Here is a 23,219-nt window from a genome sequence, read left to right on the forward strand (position 1 = left end):
AAGTGAGTGAACGAGTGAACAAGTGAGTGAACGAGTGAGCCAGTGAGTGAATAAGTGAGTGAGCTTGCGAGTGAGCCAGTGAATGAACAAGTTAGTGAACGAGTGAGCCAGTGAGTGAATAAGTGAGCCAGTGAGTGGATGAGTGAACGAGTGAGTGAGCCAGTGGGCGAGCATGCCCATCGCACCGTGAGCAGCGTCTGGAAGAGGCAGTACCACAGCAGGTACCACAGGACCTTCAGCTCCATCTGAATGTCACCAGGCGGCACCACCCACAACAGGAAGTAGGTGATCACCCCCAGCGGTGTCGACACAGCGATCCTGCGCAGCGACAGAGCGGGGCGGATGGGGGGGTGCCGACACTCAGCGAGGCGTCCCAAAGCAACCGCATCTCAAGACGTGGAAGGGAGAGCGAGTGGGGGGGGGGGACGCTGTAGTTCTGGGGGAGATGCACGCGCCATATCCTTAAGCTCTCCACCAAGGGTAGGCGGTCCGCGAGGGGCTCTAAGTACCGCCAGCACCGCGAGACCTCCACCCCATGATCCCATGCGACTCTGTACACCACGTGGTGCTTAAAAACAACGACCGAGAAGGGCGGTCAAAGTGGCTTTCCCTTGCAGCGCTTATTGTCAATGACATGAGACATTGCACCACAGTCAGCTTACAGGCGGAGGAGGAGACGAAGACCTTGAGCCTGGGCTTCAACAGAGGGCAGGGAACCAGCAGCACGGACCGGTGGGGGGAGGGAGTTTGAAGCCAAGGGGGGCAGCAGCAAGGAAGGAGTGACCTCCATCGCAGGCCCACTGCTGCACTCCTAAATCCACGGCTCAGCTCGCGGAGACGCGCACAGTGTGCGAGTGTGGAGTGTGCAGTGTGCGAGTGTGGAGTGTGCAGTGTGTGCGAGTGCGCCGCGTGTAAGCGCTCGTAGCTAGAGACCAATAAACACGAAGACGTATGCTCCGGTTATTACTCGATTGGCGCCAGAAGATGAGGTCGCAAAAGTACGAGTGAAGTTACTTTACCTACACTCGGGCCACTTCCTGCAAATAATGTCCGTCGCATAGCAATAACACGCATTCTCGCAAGACTCGGTGCTCATAACGGAGACGTAGGAAGCAAGAAACCCAACATTTCTTGCGCTGGCGTTTAGATTTTTTGAGCGCATCTCCGACAGTCACAATTTAACCCGCCGAGACATCCGTGCAATCTGAAAATGGGCGACTTTAAACATCTCGCACCACTCTGAGAAAAAAGTATTTCTGAGCGCGACAAGGCGGCCACCGTGTCCCCGCAAGAGCTTTGCAAGGAGGCGTGGTGGAAATTGCCACGCCAGGGGTCACCGTCATCAGATATTTTACCGGACCAGAAATAATCTCCTCGGGCGTGTGCCAGGCCGTCGTTCTGGGCGGCGTGAACTCGTCCCGGGCTCCTAGGAGCGCGTGCGGCGATCGACGAGCAAAAAATAGAGAAATTTATATCGTGAACCGAGGTCACAGTGGACCTAAAACTTGGCTATGCAAGGTGGTTCAGGACGTTTTGACTTTTCACCGTTTCTTTTTCGAGCGCATTTTCACGGGGCATTTGAAAAACTTGCTCCGTGACCGAAATGTTAACGTAGGCGTGTGTCCTTCCCCCGCGCTAATCGGAGGTGCGGGGAAAGGACAACAAACTAAACACAACAAAATCAGTACTGAAGAAATGGGTTCCCAATCTAGATGATTTAAAAGTGCACGGCTCCAGCGGCTTCCTAATAATCGCAGGGACGAGCGCGTTCCGGACGGCCGCAGAAGCGCATCCGAACGCGCGCGTCAGTTAAAAGCGTCGCGTTGCTTTCGCGCGCATCGCAAACGCGTCGACGCATTGCAGGCGGCAGCGACGTGCATCGCGGTGAATCTCATTTCGCTTTGGCAACGCGTGGCCTCGTCTGCGGCCAAGGATGAAAGAACACCGGCACGATAAGACGCAGCAAACGCTTCCCGCTTTAAATAAACTTCCACGATTCAGCACCTCCGGCAGCAAGATCGTCGGCCGTGACCATTTTAGCCCGTCGCAGATGCGCCCCCCCCACCCCATGATTTTTAAATGAGACGAGGAGAGAGATGGGAGAGGAGGGAGGGGAGGGGAAGATTGCATTTGCAGGAGGACATCAGTAAAAATAAAGATGTCTTTATTTATCCGGCGAAGCCTTTGACGAGTGTAGAGACTTAGTTTGCAAGGGGGACCTGCATTGGGATGTTTTTTGTTGTTGTTGTTGTTGTTGACATTTCCCAAGGGAACCCTCTCGAATGCAGGTGGACAACTAATTTCCACGCAGATGGGTTCACGAACCCACTGTGTGCACCCGCAAGGTCCAGTCGACCTCGCAGGCCAGTGAAACTCAAATTATCCGCGCGGCCAACGCCACGCCCGGCCGCCTTCGTCTCCCCAGCGCTAATGTTTAAACGCACCGGAAAAAGGTACCGATTTGAGGCTGAGTCGACCTCGGGGAGGTCCAGGAGCGGTTTGGAACATTCGCCACGGTTCGTGGGTGCGCTTAGCGGGAGTCGAGCTCGGAACGTCGGGTCCGGGGCGCAGCGCGCCGGACCAGTTCGCGCACGCACAACCACTGAGCGAGCACACACGCACCGCCGTTAGCCGCATCGGTGCACTGTGCACGAAGGTGGTGGTAGAGGGGCGGAGATGTTGCGGCGCGCTTCGTGCTCCGTCGTCACGGTGCAGATGCGCAAAGTTAAAAAGTACTGTCAAATTACCGAATTGGGTAAAGCCACGATGCATCCATGACCCCCCCTGCCCCCCGCCGCCCGCCCCCCCCCTCCTCCCGCAGAGACGACCCGTCAGCAGAAACACCGGCGCCCATATTTGTACCACGCTGCGCAAGGCTGCGGCCACGACGGCGAACGGAGCGGTAGGAGAAGAAATAATCGCGCTCGGCAAACGCCGCATCGGCAGAATTTCCCACCAGCCCAGCCAGCCTGGAAGGGTGAAAGGGAACCCCTTGGTGGGGTGGGGAAGGGGGGGGGGCTGGGGGGGGGCTGGGGGGGGCAGCATCTGGCTGGCGACCACTGCCAACGGACGGTGAACAGCGCCAAGCTTGCGTGGCTCGGGCCGGATCTCACCGAACGCTGCATTGCCGGTGCGAGCCAGCCTACGCGTCGGGCCAAATCTGCGTCGGAAGGCCCTCCACCACACGACGCAGGCAAGCTTAATGGAATCTCCACAGCGGCGTGTGCGAGCGGGAAGATTCTGGAAGCAGATGTAACGCGCGCCGCCTCTCTCCGACCGGCGAGAGTGTACTTAGCCTCGCGAAGGCCAACAATTTGCCGACGAAGGAAATTGCCAAGTTCTGGTTAGGCGACCGAAACAACACAAACGTCCGCAAAATGCAATATCCCGTTGTAATGAAACACGAGAGAGCAACAGGCGTTTGTTTTTGCAAGTGGTTCTCTAAAGCAGATCTCGCTCAAATTAAAATCACTTGTTCAACATGAATGGGTGGAGCGGTTGGGAGGCCCAGTGCTCCGTCCCACCGCGCCAAGGAGACGGTGGCACCCGAGTTCGATACCCGACCATGGCTAACGTCAGCATAAAAAAAAGTGATATCTTACGCGAGGGGAGGTCTTCGTTTCGAACTGGATTGATTCGTGGCTATAAATTATTGTTCTATTGTTACTCTCATTATACTGGTAGGAACCTCCTGGTTACACCAGCCCACAGGGGTTATTGTGTCCGTCGTGCAGGGAGGGGCTGGGTGGGGAGAAAGGGGCTGGGTGGGGAGGCGAGGGTGGGGGAGGGGCTGGGTGAGGAGGGTGGGGAGGGGCTGGGTGGGGAGGGTGGGACTGGGTGGGGGGTGGGAGGAGTGGGGCTGGGTGTGGAGGGGCTGGTCACCCCGTGGTGCCCTTATAAAACTCAACGTTTAACCTACTCACGCCGGCTTGTGCCCGCCCTCACAGTCGGGCATATTTGCGGAATACACCACGCCGCCGTTGACCCTGGCCATTGACCGAGCAACCCAACGTTCCTACCAGCTCCCTCCGCAGGGATGTGTTTTCTGCAATACTTTCCGCAGTCTACGCGAGAGAAGGGTGTTTCACGGCCACAGCTCGCGTCGGGCGTCCGAGAAAACAAACACACGGCGGGGGCCTGATTATACGCTTCATGAAAATGAAACGAAACCAATATCTGGGCTGGTTCAAATGAGAGGGCACGGCTTCCCACCTCTGCCACTAAATGTCTCCTTCGCTCCCCACCGCCGCTTCGGGAAGCAAAGCTGCCGTGAGGGTTTCACACGTCTCGCACCGTCGGCTCTCGCACGACAAGACGCGCCGATGCGTACGTCTCGAGCATCGGGAGTGGCGGCGCGGCGATGAACCCGTTGCCCTTCCAATCCCATCAACGCCAGTTCGATCGCGGGCCATGGCGAATAGTCATAATGCACATTCATGATGCACATGCATAATGTACATCGACTCATCAATTCCCCCCCCCCTCTCCACTTTGCGCAAAAGCGCAGAAATGTGGTCACCACATCCTCGCCTCTATATAAGGAACAAAACAGTTAGACTTCACAAATCTGGATGCCGCCTGATAAAGCTGGTTGTAATTACTGGCGAAACATGGTACTCGGATTGTAAATGTTGTGGCTTGGCTCTCCAACACACCGGTGTGCTGTACTAGTAACGAATTGGCACGTTCTGTTTACGTGACAAACCTTACTAGTTGGCTGTGTCGCGTGGTGGCGGGTTTTAACGAGACATTTATATATTTACGCGATCTAACCCAAAACATCTCTATTATGGATGATAGTCAGCAGCGAGTAATATCCGGAACCAGTCTTCGGCGCAGCTGATCTTTCTCCACGATTGTACGTCTAACATCGAGTGGCAAGGTCGATGCCCTTATGTTACCCCCAGAGCAGGAAGGTCAATGCCCTTATGTCACCCGTGCCAGCCAGCACAGCCTTCAGCGCAAACCAGCAATCACCTGTCAAGTTTTAAAGCACACTGGGACCTTCTACTCAAGCAAATATATAACCTGCTCTGGGGTGATCATGTCACGCCATTTCCTCCTTCTCCTCCCCCTCCCCCCCCCCACATCCACGCATGTCGAACTTATTTTTCACCGTACACAGCAAACCGTGCTAATCGGTTGGCGCGGGGAAAGGAAGGACGACACACACCGGCCAAAGGAGACGGAGCGATGAAATCAGCAGGATCGTGAAAGATGTCAGCGCCTTCACGTAGCAGTGGATGCATCATGGCCAATGATGGATGAGTGCATCCCGGGGAGGCATATTCTGCACGTTTGGTTTGTAAGGCACCGAGGGAATTCCCACGACGCCTTGGCAGGCTCGTTGTATGTTTTAACCAACTTTGAACACGGGCCGTAAGAAATGTTTTCTTGTTCAAACAAAGTGCTTTGCTATTAAAACAACCTTAACATCTTTCCTGGCACCCGCCAGGCGAGACCAAGGAGGCCAGGATTCACATAAAAACAGACGGGGGAGTGGTGGCACAGCGGTGAGGGCACCGCTCTACGATTCCCCCCCGGTGACCCGAGTTTGATTCCCAGCCGTGGCAAACGCGAGTTTGCGCGTGAAAACCGGGCCCTCAGCCTCAACGGCCAGGACTCGCCAAAGTGGTGAAATATGGTGAAACGGCAGCCAGGACCACCTCGCTGTGACCTGTGTCCAGTCCAGTCGTGGATTGGCCCTGGCGAGGTACACGTGCAGCGGTGTGGCCTGCAGGATATCCAGGCAGCAGTGGCAAGCAACGCGATACATTATTGAATCTATCCGTGTGGATATTGAGAGCTATCCTCCCCCCCCCCTTCTATGCGTGGGCATCACAGCCGTCGCTAGACATTTTGGCGCCCCTGACAAGGCCAAGGTGTCATCTTCGTCCTCCCACACCCCCACTGAGGAGCCCTCACCACCCCACAAACATGCCGAGCCACCAGCCGCCACTGCTGGCTTTCCCGTCGCCAACTATTTCGCGACACCAGGGAGGGTTGGTCCGGCAACCGAGCTAACGAGAATTCGGTAGTAGTAAAAATAAAAAGAATGAAACTCCAATATTTCACGGAGCCGCAATGAAAGGCGAGCACGAGACGGCGGTCCTCAATAAACAGCGGCACGAAGCGGCCATCAAGCAGCCGCGTGCGGCTACGGGGCCGCGGGTCGCACGACCCCCCCCCCCCATTCCCTGGGGCTGCACATGTTGAGTGTAGTGCCACCAACTCCTAGGGCCCCCCACCCCACCCCCCCCACCCCCGGCCTTGGCAGTGCTTTACTAAATGAAATCTGCTCTCCTTCCCCAGAGCCATCCCCCCTAGGGTTACGGGGCCAATCGGGGGGCGAATCGGGGGGCGAATCGGGGGGCAAATCGGGGGGCGAATCGGGGGGCAAATCGGGGGGCGACTGCCGTGGGCACCCCCCCCCCCCCCACCACGTGCTTTTTGAGGGCCCCCCCCGGCCCGCCACGCTTTGACGAGGACAAATACCGGGAGCTTTCAGTTCCTCCTTCTCCTTGTGCTCGATCCACACTTTTGCTCCCTCTCTCTTCTCGCCCACCCCTTCACTGGAACAAACTTTCCCCTCCACATTAAGCGGTCATCTCCGCTCACTCAATTTCTGGTGCACACTCACAACTCACTTCTTGTTCCCCCGCTCACCCCACGACCCCCTTAATCTCCCGCTCATAACCACGTCCATCACCGTTCCCTCTTCACATTATCACTATACGGCTATCACTCATTATTAACCCCAATTCATTCAATCCATTCACCATCATCATCGACTGTCATCAATTTCGCTTGCAGCAAATTCCCGCATCATCACAGATCTGCCCCCACTGCTTCCTCTCATCTATTTAATTCACCACATCTTTGCCATTACATTCACACACGTTGTTGTTGTGCCGTTGTTGCTGTTGTAGTAGTACCGTTGTTGTAGTGCCGTTGTTGCTGTTGTAGTACCGTTGTTGCTGTTGTAGTACCGTTGTTAATTCTTTGTAAAGCGCTTCGGTTAAGTCGCTTTATAAAATCCGTTAAGATAAAAGTGACACACTCTTTGGTTCTTTCGGTAAAGTCACGAAGCTAGAAATAAAATAGAACAAATCACGACGTTTCTAATCGCAACACAAGCGATCGTCATCAGGCGATCGAAACGTCGTGATTTGTTTTCTTTTATTTTATTCCTAACTACGTGACTTTACCGAAAGCACATTAGAGCATGGATTCCTGCAATCATGAAAGCTTCAAATCAAGATATAAGTGACACTCGCAGGCGTATTCCCTGCCGATTGAAAATAAGCGCTCAGGATTTACGGTCTTGCGCTCAACAGACGTTGGGACATGTGCGCGTTGTCAGGCACCTGAGACCCGGCACTCCAAGAGGCGAGGGTCAGTGGATGACGACGCAGAGATTTGTGAAACTCCCCGACCCATTTGCGAAGCGAGCTCGATGTGTGGGTACAGCGATTTAATTGTTGAATCCATCTGTGCGGTGCTTTTAGTGGTATCCCCTCAATTTGTATGGGCTTTCTCCACGTACTCTGGTTTCATCTCACGTGCCACTCATTCATGGATATTGGGCAAACAATACCCAATGTAGCAGGGACCATTCCGACAAAAGCGAGGCTTTCCTGGGCAAGTAAATATGATATTGGAATTATTTACATTCATCCACACAATATTAATTTAACAATCTACTCGAGAAAGGCTCATGACGATGATAATGAAGGTTTTTGCTCGTTTTCCACAGGTTCATCTGCGTCACGACAAATCTCCGACCAATCGTGTAACGTGTCACGATGGGCAATTGTCAACCGAGCGTCTTTGCCCCATAATGATTCCCCTTCCGCGTAGAATCGTTCTCTTAGCCAGGTAACAGCTGTGGTACTCTTCACGGAATAAAATAATTGGCATAGCCCTTGCTTTTTTTATTGGCCTACCGAAAGGCTTTTTCTGAAATGTTCGCGAAGGCTTTGGCATTTGATGTTTCGATTGACGTGTCGATAATTAGGAGGCTCTGCGGGTGGATAATAGCTCACATTACCGTGGGGCTCTGCACATTCAATGTTGTCCCTTTTTTAACTCCATTTGGAACATTTCAAATGCGCCCGTTTTCAGCACCGATTGCCATCTCTGCGTTCGATTAATTTGCGTTTGTTCATTGCATTAATCGTAAATGTAATGTTGTTATAATTCGATAATTTATCATTCTATTCAAGGAACCTTTTGATAAAATCACCTTCGTATCGAAACACGCATATTTTTCCAGGCTCAGCTCTGCAAAACCCACAACAAAAGACAAAGATCCCCCGTATAGCCTTAATAGAGCACCTATGAAGGCCGACATGGCACACGAGCGGATGGTTGGCCAGCACCACACCCAGCCGCCTTTGTCTCCCCAGTAACGATGCTTACACACCGCACCAGCTACTCATTTGAGGCCGAGTCGACCTAGGGAAGGCCCAAGACCGGTTCAGATAATCATCACCGGTGTTGGCCATGAGCGGGAATCGAACTCGGGTCGCCGGGTTCGCAGCACAGCATGGTAACCGCTACACACACACACAGAATTGACAGACTACGTATATATGTCTGCGCTGGAAAATGGGAATTGACATTTGCTATTCGCTTCCTGACAGACCGAGTGATCGGTATTTCGTGTTTATATTTTAGGTTACGGAGATGATTATTTTTTATCGCCCCGTGTACATCCTCAGTGTCGACTGTGAGTCATGATTTGTCTTCGCAATGGCGAGCCCATCGCATGCATCCGTGCATCATCATCGTCGTGGCTCGCCGGTGCACGCACGCACTCACGAACGCCCCCGCGGCATCACACGGCATCACACCACCCCAGCTGGATCCAATCACAGCTGCCAAGCCACACCTCTCGACCAGCAGCCAGACTCGCCACACAACCAGACCAGAGGTGCTCCCTTCATCTCAGTTGCAAACGATTCCCCCCCCCCACCTCCCGGGCCCCATGCCCTCCACAAAACACAAATGGCACCGAAATTGTTGCGAGCGTCCCTCTCGCATAGATCGCCTCAATGCGGCAATTGTGCATTCACGTTTTAAAAAAAAAAAAATCTTTTTTTTAGTTTTCCCCAATCGCATGCTAATGTTGTGTTACGGACGTCATCATGTCAGGGGATCACCAAATCTAGCTGAGCGAGTCCATCGCCCCACGTTCGAGACTGGCCTGTGGAAGGAGATCTCACAGAATCTCACAGAACTCTTTGCCACACCAGACAAGGTTGGCCTCTGTTTGATGACGCAATAAGGAGAGCTGATTTTTTTTTCTCAGACAGACCTGACTTGACACGCAAGTAGGGCAAAACGCAAACGAAATTCCGGTTCTGAAACGTGATTTGAAACACACATTATTTATATAAATTTTTTAATTACCATTACGCTTTAACAAGTTTAAAATGGCTCAGGAACGCGATTCACCGGGGCGGAGTATTGCTGCATCGTTCAGCACGCCTTGCTTTGAAGCCGGTAACCAGAGTTCAATTTGTCGTCACGATCACCGTCAGCGGCGAGCTAAATCCGAACCAGTCCTGGGGGTCCCGCTCGCTTAACCAACTCGCACCGAGTGGCGTGGGTAAAGCATCATCGTCACCGTCTCCTCCTTACCTTTGTACAGATCGAAATAGGGCCGTATTATTAACCTACACACTAAATCCGTACGAGACAAGATATTCAACGGCGCTCTTTAGCAATAATACAATTGTGCATCAGACGATAGCGGCAGAGATAAAGAGCGGGGCATGTTAGAACACGTGACGACTTCACACCAGTACAAATGAAAATTGTTGGTCAACGTATATCTTTTTTTTTAAATACACGAATTATGTTCAAATTGTTAAACCATTCATCAATCCAGTGGCGGTTGAAAGCCTTCCCATGCTACACTGATCGTGAGGATTACTTGACCACTCTTCACCACGCTGGTCAGTGTGGGTGAGTGAAGGGGACTCGCCCAGGTCACTCGAAACAGACGGCGGCTGGCAATTGAACTCGAGCTGCTTGGTTCATAGCGTGGCGTGCTAATCGCTGCACCCTATACACTATGTATTGTACAGAAATACGTATTTTTTAATGCAAACCGATTGCTGATGCGGTAATTGAACGTTTAATTAATGCGGGTGCTCACCCAGTAGCATGTTACGTATTGAATTGCAACACACAGGGCAACACAATCGCTCCTCCGGCTTAGAGAAGCAGAGAGAAAAAAACCTGAACGCAGCGATCCTAGTGCCCGCGTAATTCAGTAAACTCAGCCTCGTTTGTCTCTCCCGGTGACATTTTTGCAATTCGAACGAGGGGCTTAGTGACAGAGGTGTCGGCGAAGTTACCGTAATCGCCCTGGCGTTAATCACACAGTGCGCTAACCGCTGAGCTGCAATTTCACCCAGACACACGCACACGCGCGTATATATATTTTATACGATCTACTTTTTAAACAACAATAACATCGAGGGAAGTCAACAGAACCAGAAGGGCACAATTATCAACGCAACCGGGATGAACTTTCATTTGAACTCGCGTTAAATCTTCCCAGGCACCTCCGATTGGCACCGTCGGCTATGTACGGTGTGAAAGAAGTTCAACATGCGTACATACATGGGATGTTGGGCAGTGGGCATTAATGGGCGTGGTGATGGGAATCTGTGACCTGGGACTCTAAGAGGCAAGGGTTAGTGAAACTCCCTGACCCATTTGTGTGGCAAAGTACGGTAGATCAAAATCACAATATTTATTCATACTAGAGGAATCCGATAAGCTATGAAGCTCTTTTTCGAGGTGTCCATTACAACAACAGACAATACAAAACACGATAGGAGTGCAAAGTATAGGAAAGGTAAACAAATATACAATAAATTTTTTTTTAAATATTCTTTGGTTCTTTCGGTAAAATCACGTAGATATATTAATATGAATTCCTGCAGTCACGAAAGTTAAGTCAAAATATTTGTTTTATCTTAGCAGGTAAAGCCCACGGAGCTATTAGCTTATTATTAATCAGAATAATCCTGACCGCAAATGATAGTTCAACAAAGTGGCTTATCACGTTGACATATATAGCAGCAACATTATCTAAATGCACGTTTGCTAAATGTCGAGAGAAAAACCAGAGGATCCGGAGAAAAAAAATCCACGCAACCACGGGGAGAACATGCAAACTCCAAATATCCAGGCATCAGGGTCAGTGTAGAACCACCGATCTCCTGCATACCAGGTGAGGTAGTTAACATCACACCATGCTATGCCATAGATGCCCTCTGCTGTGAGCTCTGGAAAACTAGAGGCAACGGAAAGGCAAGTGTCGGAAGAGAGAGAGAGAAGGAAAAGAAAGGAGAGGGTGGCCTGGAGGTTGATGGATACCGCTGTGATGAGATGCACGCAAGGAGAGAGAGACAGAGAGAGTTGTTTTTGGGCTCACCATGGCAGAAGCGTTCCGTAGCGCGTCCTCCGGCTCCTGCTCACAAAGTAGCCCACGGCGGGGTCCGTGAGCGCGTCCCACGCTCTCCCCGCGAACAGAATCACGGACGCGTAGAACGGCTTCAGCTGGAGAGACGCACGCACACGCGTGTACACACACGCACGGCGACGTTTAGACAAGTGCTAGACGTGTGACGGCACCGTGTCACGTGATGTCTGGAGTGTGCGTCTACGTGCGTACATGTGCGTGCGTGCGAGTCTACAAGAATGGGACGTGGACACATGAGCTATGCGTGTGTGCGCGTATCAGTATGTATGTATGTATATGGAGAGTGGTAGTTTAGCGGCTGGCACAATTCGATCCGGCGGTGGCGCCATTCGTTGTTGTGGGGCTTCGTGGTTCAAATCCAGAGGCCGCCCTGGTCAATACTGCAGCGGTGCGGCGTATTGACCGTAGTGGTAATTATAATAATACTACTCGCCGTCCGCTTCACTCACAGCGAACCTTAAGGATTCCCCTAAAGTCGAGAGCAAGGGTCGGCCATTGCGTGCCGGCGGCATCAGGGTTAGAATTTGCCAGAAAATTGGAAACTTCTATCGCACTTTACTCAATTGGGATCACACAGCAGCAGCAGATGCAGCCACCGCCCCCCTACTGGCAAACTGATGCCCCCAAGTCACGCTTGCAACGAGACTCATCCTGCTCACTTTAGTTCTCACCTGGTTTAACAAATAACTAAAAAACTTAATTATTTTTTTACCAGGTAAGGCCCACTGAGCTGTATAGCCACAAATGAAAGCCACAAATGAAAGCTCAACGAAGTGGCTTATCACGTGTGGAAATGTATAGCAGCCAAATATTCTAAACGCACGTCTCTAAATGTGGAGGAAAAAACAAGAGGACCCGGAGAAAAATCCACATGACCACAGGGAGAACATGCAAACTCCAAATATACAGCTGGCATCATAGTCGGGAGCGAACCCATGACCTCCTGCATACCAGGCGAGGTAGTTAACATCTCGCCACCGTGGCGCCAAGAAACGAAGTCTCCTTCGTAATCTTAGTATCTTATGGTTCCCCCACCTTGGTTTGTGCGTCTTGTGCATTCTAATTAGCCTCAGGGTGCGTTACTCATTGTCAAAATTTACATGAGATTTGTATTTGCATCGGCTGCGCGTAATATATTCGACGCTGTGTAACTTTAGCCTAAGAAACTGAAATTGACCAGAAATATATACAAATTGTTTAAATAAGTGTATTTGGAACATCAAATGTGGAAATGTAACCACATATTTTTAGGTTTTTTCGGTAAAGTCACGTGACTTTACCGAAAAAACCTAAGAATATGAATCCTTGCAGTCACGAAAGCTTCAAATCTAGAATGTAACCACAATTGCATTTCTGCTGAGATGAACTTTAAAAGTGGCAAAAATCTTCAGAGGTACTGTATAAATCTTTGGGTTGGCAGGTGGTGGGGTGGCGGCTGGATATTTGTGATTTTTTTTTTTACGTACATCAAGCGTCACTGATAAACCTCCGGGGCATGGAGCGGTGGCGCAGTGAACCAAAACCTTGAGTTCAACCACTTCAAGGGAGACCTTAACGTGTATCTAATGAACGCATTGTGACCGGACAGCATTTATTTTGCGTTTCTTAAACGACTATTTTCGTCACATTATTCACCCAGCGACCTGAGCTTCATCCGCAGCCTGTAACAACAAAGGCCGCGGTGACGTCGCCACGTCGCTTGTGCCAGGCTACGTGCACCTCAAGGCCACGTGAAGTGTCGGACAACAGTGGTGCGAGTGACATTTGAACCCAGCCCCGGATCTCCCACAACGCCAACCCTGCCCCCCCCCCCCCACTACTGCCCACCGCTTTCCCCAACCCCACACGCCCACCGGCATGGTGAAGTATGGTCAAAAAAAACCCATGACCGAGGACTTCACCCAGCAGTGAATTGGCAAAAGGTTGTAAATACATAATTATTAATATCAAGCTCGCCCCCCCCCAAAAAAATACCACGTGTCATAATTACAACTGCCTTGGCTGATAGAGAGTCAGAATCTTGATTTACACTGGAGGAATCCGTTGAGCTATAAAGCTCTTTTTTCACGGATGTCCACCAGGCGCGGGTCAGAAAGCTAACAACGACAAATCGTAGAAAAAACACGATAGGAGTGCCAAGCAGAGGGGGCATGAGCAAGACTTCGTGAATATTGCTCGTGAACTTTCAGATTCAGAATCTGAATGTTTGTTCAGGTGGCAACGTCGCCTGGGCACGATGCCTTGCGGGCTTGGCTTCACATCAGCCAGTGCAGATGTAAACTCAGCGGAGGAATCAGGCCACGCTGCCCTGGTGCCGCTGCTGTTGATGTGTTTCAGCGTGCCGCTGGTTGTAGCTGGCTTTACGGAGGAAAAGTACGCAGCGTCACTAACATTCTCCGTCGCCCTCATGCCTCACCCTCTCTACGTTCTGAGTGTCTCTCTCTGTCTGTCCACCCCCCCGTCCCTTTTCTGGCCTCTATCTCCAAGTCTTCCTTCTTGTCCGTGTGTCTCCGAGACAGACACAATACTGTACTGCATTCTCTCTGTAAATGTCTCTAAATGTATCCTTCTCCGCGTCTGTGTCTCTCTGTGTTGTTCTCTGTGTCTATTTAAGTGTGTCTGAGACAGACACAGAATTGCATTGCGTCTCTCTGAATGCCCCTGCATCTCTTCATGTCTCTATCCGTGTCTTTACCCGCGTCTGTTTCTCTCGGTGTTGTTCTCTGTGTCTGTTGCAGTGTCTAAGACAGGTAAGAGCGTGTAAACCTGAATCTTTCTCCTTCCCTGTCCACGTTTCTCTCAATTCAACACGATACAATGTGGATGTGTGTGTGTGTGTATATACAGCATCTACACCCACTGGATCTTAATGGCGAAAACAAGTGGCCATTATTATTTTGTAGAACGAGCCAGTCCAGTCACGGTTGAAAGAAATTAAAAAAGGTATTGGAGCGTGGACTTCACAACAGGGGCAAGGCAGTTGCCTGCACGGATGGCTGTAGAGGCAGTTAGAGACTAGGAGAGGAGAGGTGGGGGTGTGAATCAGAAAAGAATGAGTGACCTCCCACAGTGCAAATATTGAACAGGGGGGGGGGGGGGGGTGTGCTTCGACAACAGGACGTCTTGGTTGCTGGAATGGAGGGTTCACGAATGGTCGGCAGAGTGAGACGAGAGGAGAGAGGTTGGAGAGTGTGTGGAGGGAAGTAGATCTTGTAGGATCTTGAAGAGGGCAAGTGCGATCTTGAAATTGATCCAGGATTGATTTGAGAGCCAGCGGGGGGAAAACTGGGGTATCGAGGCAATATATTCTTGGGTCTTTCCGGTAAAATCACGTAGAAGGGAAATAATAAAATAATCTTTCCCTTCTACGTGACTTTACCGAAAGAACCAAGAATATGAATCCCTGCAGTCACGAAAGCTTTAAATCGGGGCGATGCTGTCTTGTTTGCGGGTGTCGCAATCTGAATATGTATTTTTGTATCGGTATCGGAGGAATCCGATGAGCGATAAAGCTCTTTTTCAAAGGTGTCCAGCAGAGGTGGGACAAAGTCATTGTTATGCAAGTCCAAGTCGAGTCGCAAGTCATCAAATTCATGACTCGAGTCTGACTCGAGTCCAAGTCACATGACTCGAGTCCACATCTCATAGGTGGGACAAAGTCATTGTTATGCAAGTCCAAGTCGAGTCGCAAGTCATCAAATTCATGACTCGAGTCTGACTCGAGTCCAAGTCACATGACTCGAGTCCACACCTCTGGACTGTCCAGTAGTAGGGTGTTAATGAGTGCATCAGAATGCTCCCATGACTTTCTCCGCTTCTCTTTGTGTTTCACTCTTCACCTCTGCCTATCTCTCTACAGGCCTATCCATCTCTGCCTTTATCTGTGTGTGTGTGCATGGGGGGAGCGGTCGTGTAGCAGTTATCGCGCTACGCTACGAACCCAGCGACCCGAGTTCGATTCCCGCTCAAGGCCCACACCGGTGACGATTATCAGAACCGGTCCTGGGCCTCCCCTAGGTAGACTCAGCCTTAAAATGTTTTACTTGGTGCGGTGTGTAAACATCGCCACTAGGGAGACAAAGGCCGCCGGGCGTGGTGCTGGCCACCCTCCCTCTCGTGTGCAGTGCCGGCCTTCATAGGTGCTCGCTAACAGCACTTGCCCCAACAGTCTGTTAAGGCTATACGGGGGATCTTTGTCTTTGTATTAGTCTCGCTCTCCTCCTCTCTCCATTTCCATCGTCCCCCTGAGTGTGGAGACAGCTCTACCCGTAGATACGGATAAGCCCACACCTACGCAAATCCCTGCATCATTCCTGAGTCACATCCTTTTCAGCATTGTCCTGAATGTCGATCCGGAAGGACGCTTCTGGATACAGCTCTGCGATTTTCCGGCAAGGTTAAGACCAAGAATGGAGGATTGATATCAATAATAATCAAGATGTCCAATGTCTGACAGTAAGACACGAAGTTTTGAAGATGTTCACACACCAAATACAGACATGGTATGGGCCAATCAGCTTCAAGGACAACGAGTACATTACCAAAGCACGTTAGTTTGCATGCTTTACCACAGGCATGTGTGATTCATGCAGACTCGATCCCTTGTTGTGATAGGTGTCCATTTGGCATTGGAACATCTCAACACTGCCAGAAGGGAGGTAAAGCCACTTCTTATTTTTTTACATCAATAACACAATGTGATATTTGTGTACTTGCTCGCTCATGCAAATCGCAGATCGGAACCCGCACAATTTGTGACGCCGACATATTGTCGCAATGGGGCGCGGGAAACCGCACACGAAGAGGGAAGGCGGCCAGAACCGCGACGCCAACAATCGCCCAAGCTCTGCGATCCTACATCGGGATGTTTGACCAACTCCATTAATGAGCATGTAACGACGCGCCTGTTGTGCGTTATTGGTAGCTCTACCGTGCGTGTCTGCGCATGCGCGCGCGCGCGAGATGGTGTTCGCTAACAGCACTTGCCCCAAACAGCCTGTTGTGGCTACACAGGGGATCTTTGCATTCGTCAGTGCGTGCACGTGCGTGCACGTGCGTGTAAGTGTGTGCACGTGTGTGCACATGTGTGTAAGTGTGTGCACGTGTGTGTAAGTGTGTGCACGTGTGTGCACGTGTGTGCACAAGGGCGTAAGTGTGTGCAAGTGTGTGCGTCCGAACCGCAACGTGCGTGCTCCGTTACCTGCGCCACGTCAAGAAGGAATATTTGAAAGAAAAATCCGATGGCGCTGCCGGTCATCTGGTAAGGGGCGCCACCAATCCCGAAGCAAATCTTGCTCATCACAGACAGCTTGGTGCTCTTGGGCTCCTGCGACATTGGCATTAGCGAGCACGCGCACACACAAAGACACAGACGGACACACACAAACACACGCGGATTACTGCTTGTGAGAGTCATTAACATCATTGACAGGGTGGCACGCACGATGACAGACGTACACATCCGACAAACGTCATATCAACCAGTTGTTAAACGTTGGGCATTGCGTGGTTGGCATGCGGCTGTGGTGCAAGAAATTAAATGAGTCACCCCCCCCCTTCACATCTTGTCGCCCAGTACCGGCTCTTGGGCATGTCTAGTCAGCGGGCAGCCTAGCCAATGGGAAGCCTAGCCAATGGGAAGCCTAGCCAATGGGAAGCCTAGCCAATGGGCAGCCTAGCCAATGGGAAGCCTAGCCAGTGGGCAGCCTAGCCAGTGGACAGTCCAGCCAATGGGAAGCCTAGCCAATGGGCAGCCCTAGCCAATGGGAAGCCTAGCCAATGGGAAGCCTAGCCAATGGGAAGCCTAGCCAATGGGAAGCCTAGCCAATGGGAAGCCTAGCCAATGGGCAGCCTAGCCAATGGGAAGCCTAGCCAGTGGGCAGCCTAGCCAGTGGACAGTCCAGCCAATGGGAAGCCTAGCCAATGGGAAGCCTAGCCAATGGGAAGCCTAGCCAATGGGCAGCCCTAGCCAATGGGAAGCCTAGCCAATGGGAAGCCTAGCCAGTGGGCAGCCTAGCCAGTGGGCAGCCTAGCCAATGGGAAGCCTAGCCAATGGGAAGCCTAGCCAATGGGCAGCCCTAGCCAATGGGAAGCCTAGCCAATGGGAAGCCTAGCCAGTGGGCAGCCTAGCCAGTGGACAGTCCAGCCAATGGGAAGCCTAGCCAGTGGGCAGCCTAGCCAGTGGGCAGCCCAGCCAATGGGAAGCCTAGCCAGTGGGAAGCCTAGCCAATGGGAAGCCTAGCCAATGGGAAGCCTAGCCAGTGGGAAGCCTAGCCAATGGGCAGCCTAGCCAATGGGAAGCCTAGCCAGTGGGAAGCCTAGCCAATGGGAAGCCTAGCCAATGGGAAGCCTAGCCAGTGGGAAGCCTAGCCAATGGGAAGCCTAGCCAATGGGAAGCCTAGCCAGTGGGAAGCCTAGCCAATGGGAAGCCTAGCCAATGGGAAGCCTAGCCAGTGGGCAGCCTAGCCAATGGGAAGCCTAGCCAATGGGCAGCCTAGCCAGTGGGCAGCCTAGCCAGCGGGCAGCCTAGCCAATGGGAAGCCTAGCCAGCGGGCAGCCTAGCCAGCGGGCAGCCTAGCCAATGGGAAGCCTAGCCAGTGGGGCCAAGTGCAATCCCAGCGCCTGCTCCACGCTCAACAGCTGCCGCTGATGTGAAGCTCACTTATGGAATTGCTACTTTGTGAAAACATAAAAGATCACGTGCATTCAAGTTGGGCCTTTTTTGTGTATATGCTTTGGAATGTATCTAAATATGGTCTGAGTGTGCTTGATCCTGAAAATGTGTGTTTCACACGCCAAGTTGGGATTCGGCATGTAACATGAAAATCACGTGGGTGAATAATTGAATTATTATTTCTTCTTGGTGAATTCATATACATCATATCAAATTTTTTTTACATGTGGTCAGTGAAGCAACAATAGGTTTTTTTTTCCATTTAGACCGGAGGAATCCGATGAGCTATGAAGTTATTTTGCACAGATGTCCAGCACGGGCGAGTCGATGTTCAGTGTCAGCAGGCTCGACCGTGTTTAGATAAGCAATCAGAGTCCCCGCCCCCACAGCACCTTATATACCATGATCTCTGTACAGCCTGTTCCACACCCACGTGCTAACCGAGCCCAAAGTCACGGTGGGTGCTCAGTCCAAGATGGGGACGTGGGTGCGTGTGACGGCCCGTGAATGTGTTTTGGTGAAGTTTTTCCAAAAAAAGAATGAATACGTGGCTTTTAAATAAACACATTTGTTATTAATGTAGGGAGCCCTATTTAAAAAGTTGAAAATGTTGTGACCCCCCCCTCCCCCCCCAATCCGCCTCCGCTCGGCCGAGCGGAGATGTTAAGTCACTTGCCTGATATACAGGATGGTCGTGGGTTTGATCCCAGCGCTCGTTGTATATTTAGAGTTTGCGTGTTCTCGCCGTGGTCGCGTTGATTATTTTTTGCGGGTCCTCCAATTTTTGCCCTCCATATTTAGAATCAACGCGTGTATTTGGCTGCTCGAAATTTCCACTCGACAAAGCCACTCCCCGTTGAGCCATCATTTCTGATAGCCAGGTCGCTTCTGAAATACAGCTACATAGGTAAAATAAATATATAAAGTTTAGTAGTTTAGTTTACTCTGATCAGCTGTTTGACATTGAGTTTATGCAGCGCTTGCCCCTCGTCTCTAGGTAGCCCCCCCCCGCTCACCCCAACGTGTTTCCAGCGTCGTTGGCGCGGGCACTTTCCTACGTCGCGTCCTGTACGTCAGCCAGTGCTTCGCACCCGAGCTCCATGTTTCCATGACACGAATGGAATGTCTCGTGGCTCAAAGCGAAGGGCCCGGGCCGGCGTGACGATGTTAAAGACCGCCGCCAACGGGGGCTCAACATTGCTGCGTGCCCGCGGCCACGTCGCCAATGTATATGCAGAATGTGGAGGGCTTTATATAAGAGGGCCAAAGTGGAACCCCTGCAAATGTTTTGCTCGAGCCACTGTTTGCCAGAAAGGCCTGCTCAGCTTGACGGACTTTTAGACAATCCCTCCACATTTACGCCTGCTCTCCCAGGCTTGCAAAGATATCTGAAAATTAGGAGATTCTATTAAATTGGGTAAATGTTTATAATCCATAGACGTGTGTTTTAGAGGATCGGTCAGCCGTCACACTAAATGTTGTTGCGTTAATATTCAAAGGTTATATGATATGTAGGGTATGGGTATGTATGCGAAGACGCTGAGCTAAAACGCCGCATTATTTGTTCAGCAATTAGTTCTATAGCCTATAGTTAAATAAAAGATTTGAAATATAAAGTGTAAACTGTACACGTAGGTATTACCAAAATAGTACCCCACATGTGAAGTACACAAACTGGAGTATTTGAAGGTAGCTACACTTTAAACATTCCACCGAACAGGATATCATATATGGCTTGATCGCGAGTGACTCAAGTAAATCCTAATTTGATTTGAAAAATAATATTTGAGATCCGATACAGCTGGGAGCGCACGAGCGAGCGAGCGAGCGACTGATGCCAATTCAAACAACCTTCCAAAAAGGACTACACAGCTGAGATTTGGCACACATATTTGCGGGTCTATATCACTGGAAATATTCCAAACTCAACGTTTTCCATTTTGGACCACCACAAAAATCAGGGGGAGGCAACTTTAACTTTGTTCTCTACTTTCAAACCGTGAGACAGTCATTTTTTTATTTTCCCTGGTACTTTATTGAAGAAGCGCGATGCCATGGATAGGAGCCACAGGACAGGATAACAATCGTAACATCAATCCCAAGTGGTATGTACTTCAGCATAGCTCTCCCGCCACTCTGGATTCACATGTGACACGTACGCATCAGCCTCTCCTTGTGCTCCAAAAACGCCAGTGGCTGTCTAGGCTCATTTGATAAAGCGATGTTGCCGATACACGTAACCACGGGACCTGCTGCCCCACCGCACTGCAAGGCTGTGACAAGGCAACGTATGATGATGGAGCAACGCTCTGTTCCATTACTGTACGAATTATTTGGCGATGCTGCTACTGCTCCTGCTGCTCTGTTGGCGGTGATACACAAGCCCAAACAAGGAAAATCGCATTCATCAATTATACCACTGATGCTGCCTTGAAAGAATATATCTAACAGGCGACGTTTCGGGAAATGGCTCTTCTTCATTACACATTGGTCGATTTTTGTATGCAGATAATGAGTTCCATGTGTAAGCTATAATGTACATACGTGTGTTCAGTTAATTAATTCGATGCTGCTGATATGTCTATGTTCGACTTTGTGTGTCTGTGTGTATACTGTGTATCACTTGTCCTAGCAATATTAGTTAGATTGTCCCTTCAAATGGAGCATGTTCATTTGCGAGGTGTCTTACGTACGTTTGATGTGTCCGTGTATGTATTGATGCAGCTTTAGTGTGTTCTGTTGTGTGTATGCTCTGTTTTGGTTCATTCACATACAACTAAGACGCATAACGATTAATGTTAATATTATTTTTCTCGCTGATATCTTGCATGTTACTACACACCACGAGCGTGATTACACAACTCCCAGTAGGTATTACAAAGTGTTTTATGAATGGGTAGCACGCCACGTGTTACGCAAGTCAGATGGATGCACGCTGAGCCAAACCAAACTGCATTCTTAAACTTCAGCTGTTGAGCTGTGTTTTTTTTTACTTACAAAGGCAAAAGAATATAGCGAGGAAGGAGAAAGTGGAGCGTTAAGCTCCGTGTCTAGGCAGGCTAAGGAAACCCCATTCATTCACACAACACACACACAGTTCATACATACATACACAGACGACACACGCACTTACACACATATTAAGGACAGAGATACACAGACACATACTAACATTCATAAAGAGATCACACACACACAGATCACAAAGACACAGATCACGCATCCATACATACACACATATCACACATGCATGCATACAGACACACAGTCTACACATGCACACACACACAATTTACACATGTATACACACAAATCATCGACACAGACAGATCACACGTGCATACAGACACAAACACACATCACATGCATACATAGACACGCACAGACAAAAGTCACGCACGCATACATACAGACACGCACAGACGAAAGTCACACACATGCACGCAGACACAAAACAAACATACACACCCGTCACATGTACGTACACACACACAAATTCACACATACATACGTACGACACACGTCGCAGATAGACACGTACACACACACACACGTGTCACACAGACACAAGACAAAGATCCCCAGTATAGCCTCGAACAGACTTTTGGGGCAAGTGCTGTTAGCGAGCAGCACCGAATGAATGCCGGCACGAGCCTATTGGTGGCCAGCAACCACGCCCGGCCGCCTTTGTCTCCCCAGTGGCGATGTTCACACACCGCACCGGGAACTCATTTGAGGCCGAGTCGACCTAGGGGGGAGGCCCAGGACCGTGAGCGGGAATCGAACTGCGGGTTGCCCGGTTTGTCACACGGACACCCACAACACACGCATGGACACATGAAGTGTACACCCGCACACACACACATAGCTTCACGCAAGCTCAGTCACTGCCACGTAACACTTATTTCTAAGCGTAATGAATGAACGGATGTCACGGTGAATGAACAAAGGAACGGAGTCTACAGACAGCGAACGAATCAGACGCGGAGCGATTCGCAAACGGGCCAAGTGAGTGTCGATCGAATGAATGAACCGACGCTTGAATGAATGAACCACGCGAATTACACAAACTGTGTTCGGAACGCACACGAAGCAGTGATGAGCACAGGGGTAGAGAGAGAGAGGGGTGGGGGTGAGGCACCAGTGCACGCCGAGGGATGGATGTGGAATGAAACGAGTGCAATCCGTGGACGTCGCTAACCTTGCAAGATTCTTGGTTGAGCAGGTTGGACTCAGACAGGGATGATTCGCTTCCGCTGTTACTGCTGTCGGCACCTTTACCCTCGCCTTTCGCCATCGTTACAACAACTGTTAAAGCGATACACAATATATCGATTCTCCCCTACGGGTTTGTTGTGTGTCTCTCTCGTTATGTGTGTCTCTCTTTGTGTGTGTCTCTCTTTGTGTGTCTGTGTGTGTGTTCTCTGTGTGTCTCTCTGTGTCTCTCTCTCTGTGCCTCTCTCTCTGTGTCTCTGTGTGTCTCTCTCTCTCTACCAGTGCTGTGCGTCTATTCCCAGCCGTAGCAATGCCAACGCAGCCTTTGCGAATGGCAATAGAATAAGCTGCTGCTGCTGTTGCTGCTGCTGCTATGGATGGACACCAAGGAAGTCAACGCCGTGCTTGCTGTTGGGATGATCTTCTTCCTCTAAAAACAAAAACCCGGGACAACCTCCCCGAGCTTCGTTACGCGACTCAAACCAAGCCTCGAGCTCCTCCCAAATTGCATCCGCTCCACACCGCTCGCAAAAAACCAGACTAAGGCAATCCACCCCCACCACCGCGACCCACCCCGTAACATTCAAACGTGGGGAGGCAGGGCGAGCATGTGGGTTGGGTTCGGAGGGTGTGCCGATCTCCGCTCCTCTGGTTGGTTGGCTCGAGATGTGAAGGGAGCATGGAAGGGGGTGGCGGTGGTGGTGGCGAGGAAGATCGAGGGGAGCGCGTGCGTTGAATATGAATAGCACTGTGCACCCACGACGCCTCCCCAAGCGTGACGGGTGGTGGTGGTGGTGGGGAGCGATAGGGGTGGTGGTGGAGTGGGGG

General features: G+C 50.8%; 1 protein-coding gene across 1 annotated transcript in view; it reads right to left on the reverse strand.

The window, feature by feature from the left end:
- Positions 1-22,934, reverse strand: part of LOC144938525 (sodium-dependent lysophosphatidylcholine symporter 1-like) — a 58,152-nt gene extending 35,218 nt beyond the window's left edge. Inside the window, exons 1-4 of the mRNA XM_078866415.1 lie at positions 22,378-22,934; positions 16,704-16,829; positions 11,456-11,580; positions 186-318 (exon numbers count right to left, since the gene is read on the reverse strand). Coding sequence (XP_078722541.1) covers positions 186-318; positions 11,456-11,580; positions 16,704-16,829; positions 22,378-22,473 — 480 coding nt within the window. The 5' untranslated portion in view covers positions 22,474-22,934. The remainder of the gene's footprint in view (positions 1-185; positions 319-11,455; positions 11,581-16,703; positions 16,830-22,377) is intronic.
- Positions 22,935-23,219: the final 285 nt, after the last annotated feature.

This window comes from Lampetra fluviatilis, chromosome 22, assembly GCF_964198595.1.
Source record: "Lampetra fluviatilis chromosome 22, kcLamFluv1.1, whole genome shotgun sequence".
Classification (NCBI taxonomy): domain Eukaryota; kingdom Metazoa; phylum Chordata; class Hyperoartia; order Petromyzontiformes; family Petromyzontidae; genus Lampetra; species Lampetra fluviatilis.